The 17,414-nt window shown below is 44.5% G+C and overlaps 1 protein-coding gene across 2 annotated transcripts in view; it reads right to left on the bottom strand.

Moving 5' to 3' along the window:
- Positions 1 to 17,414, bottom strand: part of NTS (neurotensin) — a 141,510-nt gene that overhangs the window by 62,411 nt on the left and 61,685 nt on the right. For both annotated transcript variants that reach the window (XM_078656598.1, XM_078656605.1), the window contains exon 2: positions 10,208 to 10,269. In XM_078656598.1, the coding sequence (XP_078512724.1) occupies positions 10,208 to 10,269 (62 nt within the window). The remainder of the gene's footprint in view (positions 1 to 10,207; positions 10,270 to 17,414) is intronic.

Here is a 17,414-nt window from a genome sequence, read left to right as displayed (position 1 = left end):
GGATTAAACAACTGGAGAGTGGTGCAAGATTTCTAGCTAGGGGCTACAGCAAGGAAACAGTGGAGGCTGCTATAAAGAAATCACAGGTGAGGACTAGGGAGGACCTCCTTGTGTATAAATCTAAGACTCCACAGCCAGCTGTAGAAACAAAGCAACAACCTGTGGGGCTCATTTTAACATACTCAAAGCAGGAGAAAGAACTTAGGAGCATCATAAGACGCAATTGGCACTTTATCCAGGAAGATCCTGTGATAGGTGACCTGATGCCCGCTAACCCCTCCATCTCCTTTAGAAGAGCTGTGAGTATGGGAAATATGCTGGCCAAGAATAGTCAGGAGAGCTATCGGAGGGATATGTGGTTGACCACCAGGAAGGGATTTTACAAATGTCTAACATTTAAGGCCTGCCAGTTTGGAAGAAATACTAAAACATACACAACTACCTTTTCCAAGAACATTAGAGAAACCAAACAACATTTAACATGTAAAACTGAATACTGTGTTTATGTCTTGGAATGTGAATGTCAACTAAAATACATAGGCAGCACCAAGCTGGCAGCATATAAACGTGTCTTGCAACATTTAAGGGTAATAACTAATGAGGATCAGACCTACCCAGTTGCAAGGCACTTTCAGGCAGTACATGACAGTAATCCGCAACATCTACGTTACTATGCTATTGAAGCTGTTCCTGTGATGAGAAGAGGGGGAGGATAGAGAGGCTAAATTGCGACGCCTGGAGACAGCTTATATTTTAGAGTTCGACTCTAAGTCTCCGGGTGGATTAAATGCCACAGAAGATCTTCATACCTTTCTATGACAATATACCCCACCCCCACCTACAGCATAGTATCAGACCCAATGAAACCAGCGGTGAGTTAGAGAGCATTAAGAAAATAGATACAATTGATAAATGCACTCTTACAAGTTGGTAGGGACAATAGAGGCCTTAATCATCACTAAGCAACGTTTACGGAATAGAGGACCAGTACATGAATACACAGTTTTAATGATTGGTTTCCCCAAATTTTAGTGATTGGTTTTTAGACTGAAGGGTAGTTTTATCTTTTTGCCTTTTTATTGATCATTTTAGAATGGGGCACTGTTATGTATTAAAATGGATATTTATTGTGTATTTGCATATATGCTTTTAGTCATCAGCCTTTTCCTCTTAAATGGTTGCACAAGAAACTAGAAGAAAAATCATTGGATAACAGCATACGTTTACACACCTGTCTAAACTTGAATTAATAGGAAATTCGCACCTTCAAGCATCTTTTGCACTTTATCCCTAGGTACTGTAGAACAAAGTCACTTTACCTTTTATTCCCAGATACAGTAGCACGAGGTCATTTTATCTATTTATTTAGACTGTGATCTATGTCAGTAGTTAGCATTTAAGCTACTCATTGTACATTTGTAGTATTAGCTATAGAACCACAGTTTGTACTTTGAAAGAATGACCCTGAAGAATAGTGGCGGCTGTGGGAGTCATATTACAAAATCATTGATTGAATTCTAGATATATGACCTCGGGAATGTGAATATCTGAACCAATATTTACATATATTAGTTTTTTTTGCCTTTGTTCAGATTAGGGGTATCTATTTGTGTTTGCTTCATTAATAGGGAATACACAGTGGGATATGAGTTCATTTCCTCCATTAGGGAGCTTTTTTATTTAAAAAAACTTTTTTACCACTAATATTCTTTATTGCACCAATCGAGAGTCATTGAAATCTGGGTCCCAGTAACGCTTGGACGGCCGAAACGCGTCAAGAAGGTACACTGGTGAAATAAATAATTTTTGCACTAAGAAGGTCTGCCCTCGTCCTTCTGCGAGCAAGCGGAGACACAGTGTCACGAGTTTGTTTATATATATATATATATATATATATATATATATATATATATATATATATATATATATATATATATACATATATATATATATATATATATATATATATATATATATATATATAATATAGTAAGCTTGGATATCAAGCACTTAAAGCATGGGAACAACCATGATTTCCCAGCTTCCTTTTTAAATAATTTATGCAGCACTCTAAGCCTGACTCTTCGTGAAATTTCAGCTCTCGTAAAAAATGTCGGTCTGGTTTGTCAATGTTTATGCAATTCCATGCAGGTGAAAAAAGTAAAGGGGTGAGCGTCAAAATATGATTTGTTTTATTTTCTAATCTTCCATAGGAAGTCTTTCTCTCTTCTACAGTAAAAAAAATGCTGAATTAATTTACCTCAGCATAAAGTTAGAAATTTACTGAAAAAGCCTTCTTTTCTTAGTGTGGCTTAAATCTGTTTAGTTTAGTTTTTTAGAAAATAGAGCAAAAAAGGTGGCTTGAAAGGGTTAACAAATTTGGGCAAATTGTCATTTAGAGTTGACATTTCTGAAAATAATGAATTCTGCCAATCACATTTGAATTTGTGATGGAATTTGATTGGTTAATAAAGGGGATCCAAATATTTTTGCACTGTTTGTAGAAGCATACATTTTGCCCACAAACTGTGCTGCACAACAATATTTCAGAGACAGAAGCAGTAGCCTGATATCTAATTCTAGGCACCAGAAAGGGCTAAACACGAACATTGAGGCATAGAAAAAGAGTCAGAAAAATTATTTTACCTCATTTTTAGTATGCTACATTTGAAAATTCCTAGATATTCGGAAAAAGAACATCATTTTGGCAAAGGATTGAATGTACAAAATTGTGAGTTTAAGGAAATTCACACCTTTTATTAACTAAAAGGGTACAGCCATCAAGGTTATGCTTGTGTGCAGGTCCTGGTAGAAAACATAGGCTTATGGTTTGAGTTCCTGTTGGCAGGACTGCCCTCGTAGCTGGCCAAGCCGCGTTTTACACAGCATAAGGCTGTTTGCATTGCAGAATGAGTTCATGGCATGGAATGCACCACATCATAAAAAAAATATATATATCCACTGAACAAACACAGCTAAATTTTACTTATGGTTCAGAAAATACAAACCCTAATACAACAACATTCACCAGTTGTGGTATGCAAATCACACCATAGCTCATGCCCCCTGCATGCCTATTACCAGCTGTCATAAAGTGGGAGCGAGCTGAGACTGTTTATAGAATGTCCCCGATCTTTAATGTGCCTCGTATTGCCACTGCTAAATGTGTTTATAACACAAAAACAGGCTTAACCTGCTTATGTGACACATTAGTGAGACAGCTGTAATGTCAGTGGCACCTGGGGGTGCCACATACTGGTTAGCTACCGTCGTGCCTTGGACAATGATACTAGGACCCTGGGGCACAGGGTCAGGGGACAAGGGGACACCGGACACCACATCCGGTCAGGGGAGGGGACCTAAGGACATTCTGGGAGCGGACCTCGAGGTGAGAGGTCGGGGAAGCATTGTACTCTGCAACAAGAATAAATCTTACTTGAATTGCCCAGCTGTGTCCTGCGTGTTTCCTGGGGTCGGGAACACGACATCTGGCGACGAAGGTGGGATGTTTCCATCGTGTGTGTGCCAACTGAGGATCGACAAATATTCGTAATTTTAGACCAGGAGCCCACCATGGATCGCGTCCTGCCCATGAAGAAAGAATTGCCAAGGAAAGAAGCACAGCGACGTGGGAGCCCACCCCGATCGCTGTAAAAAGAAGTCCACGAGTGCCGGTAAGAAGCTGTCTCCAAGTGCGAAGTCGGAAGAAATTGGCGCGAGCTCTCGCGAGAGTTTCGGCGGCCATTTTGGGGTCAGGCACGAGAGCCAATCAGAGCGAAGAATACACGGGCGGCCATTTTGGAGTCAGGCAGCGTCCCGATTGGCTAAGAAATCGCGCGAGAATGCCGGCTGCCATTTTGGGGTCAGGCAAATTGACCAATAAGGAACGGCGCGTCGGCCATTTTATAGTCAGGCAAAGCGCAAGGATGCACTAAACAGTGCAGATTAAAGAAAAAAAAGAACAAATAAAGACACAGAAAGGCAAGAAAGTGGACAAAAAGAAGATGCAGGAAAGAAAAGAGGGCAAACAAAGAGAAAAAAAGGAAATAAAAAAAGAAAGGACACAAAAGAAAATAAAGAAAAGGCACAAACAAACACAAGGAAAGACAAATAAGTGGCAAATAAAAGAAAAAGACATCAGCAAGAAAGGGCACCAGGAAATCAAAAAAAAATTAAAGGACAAAGACAGAAATAATAAGGAAGAAAGACAAACAAAGGAAAGGAGGGAAGAATGGTAGACTCAAAACCAAGCGCACAATACAGGAGTCCACTACCATTCAGTCTATCTGAACCACAAACAGGAATCAGATGGGAAAAGTGGGTCAGACGATTTGAAAACTATGTGGACGCAACTGATGTAACAACAGCCAAGAAGTTAGGTTTATTTCTGAACCTAGTAGGAGATGAAGTGGAAAACCTACTAGTGACACTGCCAAAAGAAGAGATTGCCACCTATGATAAACAAATGAAATGGCTAACGGACAAATTTGATCCCCAAAGAAATGTTGATTTCGAACGGTACAGCTTAATGATAGCATTCCAGCAAGCAGAAGAATCTCTGGACGACTTCGCAACAAAGTTGCGGGAACTGGTAACTCATTTTGAGTTTGACAAGTTCGACAACAAACAGGCAATAAGACTGCGAATCATCGAGGGCTGTCGTGACACAGAGCGCAAGGGTCCTAAAAGAACCAATCTCACTGGAAAACATCCTGGCGCTGGGACGGGCTGAAGCCAGAGCGACAGCGCATGCAAAAGAAATGGAACGAGGTAAAGCAAGAGGTGGAGAACAGATTCAACGAATGACGAACAACAACCGCTAAGGAGGCTGGAGAAAAAAAAGAAGTGAACAGACGGCAAAGAAACAGCCGGAAGGAACATGTTACAGGTGTGGACTTGAGTTCCCACACAGAGGCCCATGCCCGGCATTTGGCCAGACCTGCAGAAAATGCAATGGATGAAATCCCTATGCCAGCGTGTGTAAAGGGATGCAGTTCAGAAACGACAGAGGAAGGACAGGAAGAGCATGAATGCCAACAAGCAGACATATCAGGCATGTCGAGACAGGAGCAAGAAGTTCATCAGTAGAGTCAGAAGAAGAGGGCGAAGAAGAAAAAACAGAACGACTATATCTCATGTCGGATGTCACTATAGAGTCAGAAACAGAAGAGGAAGGCGCAGAAAGAATATGCTTGGTAGATAAAAAGAAAATAAAGAAGACAGAGTCGGTGACCATAAAGGTGAGGCCACACGAAGCAAAATTTGTCCTGGACAGTGGCGCAACATGCAACATTCTGTGCATCTCCGAGTATGAAAGAATGAAGATAAAACCGACTCTAAGACCATCTCAGATCGAAGTATTCACGTGGGGGTCCAAAAGACCAGTAATAAACATGGGAAAATTCAAAGAAGAACTGACGTCTAACGGTCAAAGGACAACAGAAGAGATACACGTACTGAAAGGAGACATCCCGGCGCCATGCCTGCTGATCAATGTCACGGGTCAAATAATGGGCCTCATGGCAATGACATACAACATGTCAGAAAAGAAAAACATCCTAAAAGAATACCCCAAGCTACTACAAGAACTAGGAAAGCTGAAAGGACGGCAAATTACGCTGCACATTGACAAGACAGTAAGACCAATCGCACAGCACCACAGAAGAGTGCCAATACACCTGCTGCCACAGGTAGAAGAAGAGCTTGAAGCACTACTACGGCAGGACATAATAGAGCCAGCAGAAGGACCGACGCCCTGGGTGTCGCCCATTGTGGCGGTCCCAAAGAAGGACACAATCAAAATAAGAATATGTGTAGACATGAGGATACCGAACAAGGCCATTGAACGTGAACGACACCCTGGACCACACCTAGATGACATGATCAGCTGTCTCACAGGCACAAGGCGTTTTTCCAAACTGGATTTATGTAAGGGGTACCACCAACTAGAACTGGATCCTCAATCTCGGTATATCACAACATTCTCCACCCACCTAGGTCTTTTTAGATACAAACGTCTGAGTTTTGGGATCTCATCGGCTGCAGAGATATTTCAAGAAACGATAAGACAAATAATAAGGCCAATAAAGAACAGCTTAAATTATAGAGATGACATTTTAGTGTTCGGCAAGGCAGACGAGGAGCACGACAAAGCTCTAAGAGAAGTGTGCGCTCACCTCGAACAGGCAGGTTTGACACTGAACGAAGACAAATGTGAGCTAGGACGAGATGAGCTGGTATTCTTTGGCCACATTTTCTCCAAAAGAGGAATGCGGCCGGATCACAGCAAGGTGGAAACATTGGAAAAGGCAAAGAAACCAACTGATGTAGCGGAAGTGAGGTCATTCCTTGGTCTAGCAAGCTACTGCAAAAGGTATATCAAAGATTTTGGCACTGTAAGCGCACCGTTAAGAGAATTGACAAAGCAAGGACAAAGCTTCTCGTGGACCGACGAATGCAGCAAAGCATATGAAGAAATAAGACAGGCCGTAACAGCAGTGGATCACCTGGCCTATTTCGACCCAAGACTATGCACAGAATTAACAGTAGACGCAAGTCCAGTAGGACTAGGAGAAATATGGCACAGCATCAACCAGGGAGAGACTCCCCAAGACACATAGTGGCGTACGGAAGCAAGAGCTTGTCGGAGGTTGAGAAAGGATACCTTCAACCAGAAAAGGAGAGTTTGGCAGTAGTGTGGGCCTGCGAACATTACCACATGTTCATCTACGGGAAACACTTACAATTATAACAGACCATCAGGCACTCACAACAATATATGGCAATCCGAATGCAAAGATTTCGCCAAGGATAGAGAGATGGGGAATCAGGCTCATGGACTACAACTTTAAGATTATTCACAAGCCAGGAAAGGAACACAACCCAGCTGACTATGTGTCGCGGCACCCTCTGCCACAAGCCTCGCAAGCAACAACGATGGCAGAGGAATATCTCAATTTTGCATTGAAGCTCAGTACACCAACACCAATAACATTGGAAGAACTGGAATACGAAACAAAACGAGACCACACCATGCAGGAGACAATGAGGATCACCAAACAGCAAAGATGGAGGCACGTGAACAGCAGCAATAGTGTGGAAAGAGGGGTAGAGAAAGAAGAACTGCTAGCGTTCAAAAGGATAAGTGAGGAACTATCGGAGTGCGGAAATGGGATAATAATGAGAGGCACTGGGATAGTAATGCCCCGGGCACTGAGAAAAAGAACAGTAGAACTGGCGCATGAATCACACAGAGGAATTGTAGCAACCATAAAAATGTTGCGGGAATAAGTGTGGTTTCCAGGATTAGACAACATGGTGGAAGAAATGGTGATGCGCTGTCACATTTGTCAGATAACAGGGCCCTCATCAAAGCCGGAACCGCTGCAAATGTCCCAACTACCAAAGGCGGTGTGGACAGAGCTGGCAGCAGATTTCTATGGCCCCCTAGAAACAGGAAGCTACCTGCTGGTAATCATAGATGAATACTCAAGGTTCCCATTAGTGAGACCGATAGCGTCAACATCAGCCAACGCAACGCTGCCAGTGCTAGATGATGTATTCGCAGCATGGGGCTCACCGCAGACACTAAAAACAGACAATGGCCGGCTCTTCTCAGGTGAGGAATTCAAAATATTCATGGCATACCTGGGAATTAACCACAGAAGAATAACACTGCTGTGGCCACAGGCAAACGGCATGGCAGAACGGTTCATGGGAACCATCAAGAAGGCGATACAGAGGGCGAAGCTGATGCAAATATCAACTGGGCAGGCCTTATTTCAGGTACTAAGGAGGGACTATCGCAACACCCCTCACAGCTCCACGGGAAAGTGCCCTGCAGAACTGGTACTAGGACGTTCAAGCAGAACGAGACTGCCACAAATAAAGGAGGTGGAGAAGACAGAACAAAAGGATATCGCTGCAAGAGACAAGAATCAGAAAGCTAAGATGAAGGCCTATGCTGACCAGAGAAGACATGCAGCAAACACAAGGATAAAAGAAGGAGACACCGTGCTAGTGAAACAGAGACAAGTGAAGAAATCCGACAGCGCCTTCTCAAGAAAACCCTTGACAGTGACGGAAGTAAAGGGGCCAATGATCACAGCGTCAGCGGGCCAGTATCACATCACTCGGAACAGCTCGCACTTCAGGGAACTGAAAACAAAAGAAGAAGAGATGCCAAAGCAAGAGCTGGAGGAGGACAGACCACAAGCAGAATCACCCACTGACCTCCGAGACCAGCGACCAAGAAGAGAATGCAAAAAGAAAAAAAGACTAATTGAGGAGATGTAAAGGGACAGAGGCTGGGGACACTGACAGGTCAGAGGTGTAGAGAGCACTCTCTCTCTCTCTCTCTCTCTCTCTCTCTCTCGCTCTCTCTCTCTTTCTCTCTCTCACTATTTATCTCTCTCTCTCTCCCTCACACCATCATCAAACAGCAAGCCAAATGAAAAAAAAATGTTAGTTCACAACAAGGGGGGAGATGTCGTGCCTTGGACAATGGCACTAGGACCCTGGGGCACAGGGTCAGGGGGACAAGGGGACACCGGACACCACATCCGGTCAGGGGAGGGGACCTAAGGACATTCTGGGAGCGGACCTCGAGGTGAGAGGTCGGGGAAGCATTGTACTCTGCAACAAGAATAAATCTTACTTGAATTGCCCAGCTGTGTCCTGCGTGTGACACACCTCCTTTGTGCACGCATTTGCAGAAGAAATTAATGCATAATAAGCTGTCCAGCAACAGCAAACGGTTGAGGGGGCATTAGTTATGGTGTGTGCTGTGCCGTTCATACTATAAATGGCAAATTTCATTGAGTTTATGTCTTATGCTTGGTGAAACATAATACATATTTAACACACACATTCTAGGCTTTGCAATACACAGTACTGTGCTCCTGGCTGCACTGCATTCCCCAATGTATTCTTGGGTGTCCTAAATCAAACATAATTCTAGTTTATGGTTCATCTGACCGCACTTTCAGAGGTTATCCAATACCGTGGTCAACACAGAGAAAGCGCAGAAAATGTGGAACTTAAATACACATAGAGGCCCTGTTGAGAAAATAAATCCAACAGATACCTTAATTTTGTAGTTTCTTTCTTTATACATATGGATTTTTCAATTATCTGACAGTAGCACACTTAAGCGTTTACTTAAATAAATTCACATTTAAGTAAAAATCGTATTTCTTTCTCATTAAGCAAAAAGTGAATATACAAGTGAAATTCACAAATGTCCTATTCAGAGACTACATCAAACTGAGTATTTTAACATTTTTTTAAATTCTTACACAACTATAGATTCATGTACGTTTTTTATTGAAACAATAACCCAATGAAAAGTCAAGCTTTTGAAAAGCTCAAACGTATGTGCATGAGTTCAGCAAAGGTTTTATACTGGAAGGTCACTATTCTAATACAAAACGCTGTGTTTAAATTAGCTATGAAACTATTTTTAACTTGCAAATGTGCTATAAAGTGCAGCTCACATGCAAAGTTTGGAAAAGTTTGAAGAAATGAAAACATTTCTCCTACTTGGTGACTACATCCATGAAGAGTAGTTTGTTTGTGAAAAGCTCTGTCTACCATTACCATTAAAAAGGGATTTGCAACAAACGCCTTGGAGAGTAGCAGAGGAACACCCAGATACTACTCAAGGGGTGTCCCTGTACAGCAATGTAATGCAAAACAGTGCACAGTTTTTATGTAACTTTCAATCACAAAACAAGCTTTGTGCTGGAAAGTAAATAACAAATCACTATTTTGCGTCCGTTTGCATACTTTTTAGTAATGCACTGGTGCAAAGTGTTGCCCAATCTGGGCCACAATGTATCGGAGAAGAGCTTTACTGATGCAGGATGTACATTAATAATCTTCCATTGCAGCCGTGACTGTCCCTTATGTGGAATTCTATGCTTTGTTTAAATCCACAGAGCAGGGATTTGAGACCCAATAATTGCCACTGCTATTCCCTGTAGTAAGCCTGGAAACCTGTTCCTTGTGCAGCATTTAAGATGTGCTACTGGCAATGCTGATAAATACAAAAAAATGCAATAAGTGCGTGCAAGGAGCAATCAAAATCTCCTTCCGGTGTTTAAAATTTTTATTCGTGAATCGGGCCCAACATATTCCTATGGTGATGTCTGCTTCTCACTTGCATGAGATCTCTCAGCTTTAATTACTTGTCAAACAACACACATACCTTGGTAGAATACATATTGTTCAATAAATCTGTTTCTAATGCTTTAATATCCTCTTCTGAATCTGCAAAACAAGAACACAAAACATAGGTTACAAGTGCGTTCTATGATGTACATATAGCATCCCTCCTGATGTCTCCTACAAGCCAAGAGGTTCATCAACAGTACGACATACAATACCATGTTTGCATGCTAATAAAATTAATGTACAATAGATTATTTATGTATAACTGGGAACAACAACTAAAAAGATTATTGTAATCTTCTGTTTGCAAGAAAGGAATAATTTGCACCATTAAAAGTTCAATTTCAATTTCAAGGAATCTTTATTCGATGATTAAAAATCACCATAAAAGCACATACATAATTACATGAATAAAAAGTCATTAAACATTTTCAAGATCCTGATACATAAATATTAGTGTTAACATGGAACACAAGCGAAGAAAGAATATAACACTTTGGGAACATAAAATCGGGAACACATCATTCATCACCCCTAGTTAGCCTTAGACGGACCGCTACCTTAATAAAATTCATTATACAACACAGTGTAAACGGGTCAGATGCTTTTTGTAAAAAGACTAATGCCTCCCTGGCATGTTCCAGTTTAGCTTGTTTTAAAACTTTTACAAGAAATCTGCGCCTGGGCATTATAAAATAAGGGCAGAGTAAAACAAAGTGAAGGGAATCCTGCGGAGACCTATTGTCGCAGCCGCAGGATCCCTTCTGTTCAATTGATGTTGCAAACCCTGCTGGTGATGCCAACATAAATGGGAGTAGGTTCAGTCTGAAACGACACATCAAGAATCTATCCTGTGCATTGTGCATAAGGTACAAATATGGCTCCATTCCCTCAACGCTCTTCACCAGGTTGTGGGCCCTCACTGTCTTTTTAAGCCCTTCAGCCTCAGCTCTACGTTGACATTTCAGCTCTAGAAAGATTTTCTTTACTTGCATCTTATGCTGGGCTACAATTATTGCAGGGTTAGTGAAGAGATTCCCAAAGCCTAGTTCCTCTAGGGTGCTCTTTACATAATTGAGCCTGGGAATTTGCATACATTTGTCCCTCTCTAAACAATCCGATAAGATTTCTCTGCTTAGAGACGCATCAGGGTTAACCCAGATTTTTAACCAGGCCACGATTGCCCTGAGTTTTACCAAGTCATCTAGGTATGGCCTCCCTAATTCCCTGTGTACTATGCAGCCAGCAGTACTTGGGGGTACCCTCAGGATGGATTTTAGGTATTTGTTTTCCTCCCGTTGGATTCTTGTGGTGTTAACAAAGCCCCATACTTCTGCCCCATAGATTACTTTAGAGCATGATACGGAGCTGTACAGGTTCATCACCTGTTCCGGGCTCCATCTACCTAACCTCCTGCCGTAGCTTGCTATTGCCCCATTAGAAGCGATCATTTTAGAGCAACACTCCTCCACCAGGGAGTTAAACTGTAAGGCACCATCAAAAGTAACACCTAGATAAGGAAACGTTTTGACCTCTTCTACTATGTTACTTCCTATTGTGTAAGTGAATTTTGAAGAAGTTTTTTTACCAGCCAGGAGCACATAGGATTTACCCAGGTTAACAGAGAGATCTAGGGCACCCATGAACTTAACAAATCCGTCAATCAAGATTTGTAAGCTCCTGGGTGTGCGTGCGATCAGGACCGCGTCATCTGCGTAAAGCAGAACAGGAATATGACGCGACCCCACCCTTGGGCAATCTGTCTTTAAACCTAACAGATACTGCTCCAGATTGTTAATATAAAGGGAGAACAAAAAAGGGGCAAGAATACAGCCTTGCCGGACTCCACTCATACAGGGAAAAGAGTCGGTCAGCCCCCCCTCCCTGTTAAAACGAACCCTAGCCATGGTGTCACTATGCAGTTCCCTAAGTATGTTGATTAAGCCACTCTCTATCCCCATGTGGGACATCATGTCCCACAGTTTCTCCCTGTTGACGTGATCAAATGCCGCTGCCAAATCCATGAATCCCATATAGATCGATTCATCACTAGCCCTGGTGTATTTGGCAGTCAGCATATAAAGGTTCAGGCATTGATCACTGGTGGACCTCCCTGTCCTAAATCCATATTGAGTGTCCGAGAAGATATTATTTTCTTCGGTCCACTCGGACAGTCTATTGAGGATCGCCCAACCCAGGAGTTTAGCCGATACGTCAATCAGGGATATAGGACGATAGCACTTAGGGTCGTCCCTTTTGCCCTTCTTAAAAATCGGCACAATTATAGCTTTGGACCAGGACGGTGGCAAACCACAGGTGATAGCAGTGTTTATAACCCTGGTCATTAAAGGGGCCCAAAGATCTATGCTGCTCAGAAACAGGTCGGGGGGGATTCCGTCAGGGCCAGGGGCTTTGTTTCTGGTCAGACCCTCTATCCCAGCAGTAATCTCTTTGATGGTGAATACAACCATTGAAACCTGAGTTGGAATTTCAGGTCGCTTCACGGGGGTACCTGGCTCATGGTTATACAGACCCCTATAGTGAGTGACCCACTGTTCTGGAAGGATGTTAGACCCTATCTCCGGGGTGTCGTTTTCCTGGAAAGTGGGTTTGTTGATGATTCTCCAAAAACCCGCTAAATCCTTTCTTTCCCCTGCTTCTCTTAGGTCTGCCCACGCTTCTCCCTGCAGAGCGAGTTTCCTCCTCTTGGTCTCTTTCTTATATTTCTCCCTGCACGCCTTAATTTTTTGGGGGTCCCTTGGTTTGAGTTTAATGCTGCTTTTAAGCTCCCTCAATGCTTTTGAACAGTCTTTATCAAACCATCGAGGGTTGCCATGGTTCCTTGTGGGCGCACTAGTTTTTAATAAGCCATCAACCAGATTAGCAATCTGACCGAATGCTTCCAGTAGCCTTGGTCCGTGGACTTCTATGTCTAAACAGTCATTAATAGCAGATTTGCCAGCGTCCACCAGGGCCTTATAAAACTTTTGCCCATCTATTTTAGCCCACTTTAATCTCCTGCCTTGATCTATTACCCTCTCCGCAATTGTGCGGTGGTCTCTACTTTTTGAGCCCACCCTGTACATCAGCTCCATAACAAGTGGATTATGGTCGCTGAAACTACTCCATTCTATCCCTACACTAATTATCTTATTTTGCAGGGATCTTGAGACCAGGATGTAGTCTATAACGGATGAGCATCCTCTGCCCTTAAATGTGGGTGGGAGTGTACCACCCTTCTGTGTGCCTATCATATTAATAGTGTGCTCAAGGTCATTCTTGAGCCGGAGCATACTGAAAGCTGACCCTGTCGGCGTATGGGAGAAGTGCGGCCCCTTCTCCATAGGGCATTGGGACCAGTCTGTGTTTGATGGGACCAAAGCCGGACAAAGGTGGCAATTAAAATCTCCCATTACCAACAGCGCATTTGACTGCCCCTTTTTTCGGACTGTTATTTCCTGACCCAGCCTATGATCTAATTCAGCTACAAATGAGGTGTGGTCTCCCGCGATCTCGTTGTTATAGATATTAAAGACCGTGAATCTTAGCCCCTTCCCGGTGAACCGAACTGCTTGTATCCCTTGGGAATTCCAGTCTGGGGAAGACCAACTGCCCGGGAGGTCTAAATCTATGTAAATAGATAGTCCTCCCATGGCTCTCCCTGATCGAGATTTTTGCGCGGGTACAATGAAACACTTATACCCCTGCAAATGAAAATTGTTCTCCGGGGCCCATGTCTCCTGCAGGCTGATTACATGGAATTTTCTAATGTAATCAAGCCACTCTTTGTTGTTAAATTTGGCTGCCAAACCTGCTATATTCCAAGAAATCATTCTCAGTTCCTCACAACTCTGCTCTGTTCCCCCTTGAGGCCCCATTTGTATCTCAATTTCTGACCCTTGTATGTCCAGCCCGTGTCTCCCTCCTATGCTTTCAATATCTATGACCCTGGGCCCATCTAACACAGGCTTCCCGACCCAGCTAGATGAAGTTTGCTGTGCCAGGGAACTTTGCAGCTCCAACTCGTCTGTTAAGGCCCCTTTTTCCCCAACTCCTAAGGGAACCATATCCGTTTGTCAATCAACCCCCTCCAGGCCGTCCAAACAATTGAACCGGTTGAAAGTGTGAAAGGGTGGCTCTGGGCAGCTGAATAGTGGCCTGGGGTTAAATTCGTGATGTCTTCCCCTCCGACCAACCCTCGTCCAGTTATCATAGGCATGAGGCGGGTGTACAGGGGCAGGGATAGGGGGAAAGAAGAAAGACACGTGAAGGGTTTGAATGGTTGATTCCCGTGATCTATTCTTTCCTTGACATATGTGAGAGACAGTTCCAGCATCCCTGAAGCTCACCAATATACAATCCCCTATTATAGATTTATGTGTTCTTCCCACCCAGGACACCCTTCTAACCATTATGATTTCATTGTTTAGATATACCGGGAGGGGTCTATTCACATTTAGCCACTTGATTACCCTGCTTTTTAAGGAGCAGAAGTCCTCAACTTCCCCCGCTTCAAGTGAGGGAACGCCCGCCATGACTACCATGTAATCATTTGCCTCTGGAGGTAGATTAGGCCTACGTGACCTGGGGGGAGGCTTCACTAAAGGTGTTGGAGCAACACTGGCTGCAGATTGTGTTAGAGGGACAGGGTCTACGGGGGAAGCCGACCTATTGGAATTAAATGATTTAGTTGGTACAGAGTTAGTCCTTAGGGGTTGTGGAGGGGCCTTGGCATTCGCAGCCTGTGGGGGGGCTGAGCTCCCTGCACTAGTTGGGGGCTGCTGGGGAACCGTAGGGGTGGGAATGGACTCCGAAGATCTTCCCTGGAGGCCAGCCGGGGTTTTCATGCTACTTAATGTAGCCTCCAGGATAGTAAGTCTAATCTCGACCTTTTTGATGCTCTCGCTGATTGGTAGTAGTAACGACCTGAGCAGGAATTCCAGGTTACCTAGCGGGGCAACAGAAAGGGGGACATTAGCAATATTATTTCCTATATCTTTTATCAGGGCGGGAGCAATGACAGCCTGTGCAGGTGGTTTGGGGTTTACTTCATCCACTAATCTCTCAGTCGGTGGGGGGAGTTTAGATGTCCTCCCAAACTCAGAGTGAGGGATTTTTGATTTGGTTTTACCCTGGGCACCCCTCGATTTCCTCCTACGTTTATTTGGGGGGGGCCATATGCTCCTTGTGCAACGGCTGGCTTAGGTTTGGCTTTCCTAGCTTTCGGGGCTGGGGGAGGTTGGGAAATTAAGTCAATGGTCACCCTGCTTGGGCTTGGGCTGATGGCTGGGGTTAGACTCAAAGATGGGACTGGTGGGGTGTTGGTGCAATCCCTCAGCAGGAGGGGGACATCGTCTATCGAGGTCAGCTCTTCACTGAGTGAGGTAGAATTTTCACCAAGGGGCCTGTGTTTCAAATTATCTATGGAGCGTCTTCGCTCTGCCCTGAGCCGGGTTAAGATGCTCTCCTTATCCCCATCTCCCGCGGCCCGGAGAAAGTAATTATCTAGGGTCCTATTTTTAACCCCTCCCTGCTTCATGGGGGTACCCTCCCTTACCGGAGAGGGCATTTCTACTTGGGTGAGATGGTAGCGTATGGAGAGCTATATCAGGTGATGAGTCCAGTACTCAGGTATCTAACGCAAGAGGGTAGGCCCAGCCCAGCCTACTCCGGCCTATGACGGCCTTAGACGGTCCCGCCCTTGTCCCGGGCTTCTCCCAGTCGCTCCCGCGCGCTCCCGTGCAGCGGGCCAAACGGAGACTTTTAAGCTAAGGGGAAGGCGTAGGCGTAGGCGGGGAGAGCAGCCCAGGTGATGTTGATTTGGGCTTGTCAGCGAGCGCTCCTGGGAGATGAAGTCCCACGCTCGCTGCGCGCTCGCAGCCCTGCCTCCAAAACCTTCTCCCCAGAGCAAATGACCCACCAGCTCAGGGTGAATCCCAGAGTTCAACGTTGGACCCCCTGCGAAGCGGGACCCGCGGAGCGGGTACCGCGAGCAGTAGCAGGGAGCAGGGAAGTCAATTCAAATCCACGAGTAAAAACACAGTCAGCAGAGCGTCCCAAGTTGGTAGGTGGCTGGAGTTGTTTAAATAACAGGCAGCGAGGGGAAGGCGTAGGCGGGGAGAGCAGCCCAGGTGATGTTGATTTGGGCTTGTCAGCGAGCGCTCCTGGGCGATGAAGTCCCACGCTCGCTGCGCGCTCGCAGCCCTGCCTCCAAAACCTTCTCCCCAGAGCAAATGACCCACCAGCTCTCAGGGTGAATCCCAGAGTTCAACGTTGGACCCCCTGCGAAGCGGGACCCGCGGAGCGGGTACCGCGAGCAGTAGCAGGGAGCAGGGAAGTCAATTCAAATCCACGAGCAAAAACACAGTCAGCAGAGCGTCCCAAGTTGGTAGGTGGCTGGAGTTGTTTAAATAACAGGCAGCGAGGGGAAGGCGTAGGCGGGGAGAGCAGCCCAGGTGATGTTGATTTGGGCTTGTCAGCGAGCGCTCCTGGGAGATGAAGTCCCATGCTCGCTGCGCGCTCGCAGCCCTGCCTCCAAAACCTTCTCCCCAGAGCAAATGACCCACCAGCTCTCAGGGTGAATCCCAGAGTTCAACGTTGGACCTCCTGCTAAGCGGGACCCGCGGAGCGGGTACCACGAGCAGTAGCAGGGAGCAGGGAAGTCAATTCAAATCCACGAGTAAAAACACAGTCAGCAGAGCGTCCCCCCCCCCCATTAAAAGTTAAATTGTATATTCATTAAAAGACAAATGGTTTGGGGCATATTTCTCCTTTTAAAACAGAATTGGACGGAAGCTCTCCGCTTATGTCTTTATTTGAAACCTGCAAAACACTTAAAAAACGTATAACCATAGATGCTGTTCTAAAGTTTAGGAATACCCTCCTCTGTCTTTCAGAATGTCGAAACTGTGAAATTGATCTAAACCTTGACATAGAAATGTTTGAGGAGACTAGTAATTTTATCACAATACCAGACATTGTTATTATGAAATTTCAAATTTTTGTTAGTATAATAAATAACATTGAAAGCGAATTTTTGATGGGTTAGAGACAGCCCCATAGAGCAATGCGTCCTGTCACCCTCTCTCTATAAGATACTAAACAAATGAGCAGACCCACCAGGATATAGCGGCATAAAAGTGCAAATTTAGCGGCACAAAAATGTAAATTTAGCGGCACAAATTTGTAAATTTAGCGGCATTATTGGGGCACTTTATTTTACTCGTAATCATTCTTTTTCAGCC

Source organism: Lissotriton helveticus, chromosome 1_1, assembly GCF_964261635.1.
Source record: "Lissotriton helveticus chromosome 1_1, aLisHel1.1, whole genome shotgun sequence".
In the NCBI taxonomy this organism is placed as follows: Eukaryota; Metazoa; Chordata; class Amphibia; order Caudata; family Salamandridae; genus Lissotriton; species Lissotriton helveticus.
This window is presented reverse-complemented; position numbering and strand designations above follow the sequence as displayed.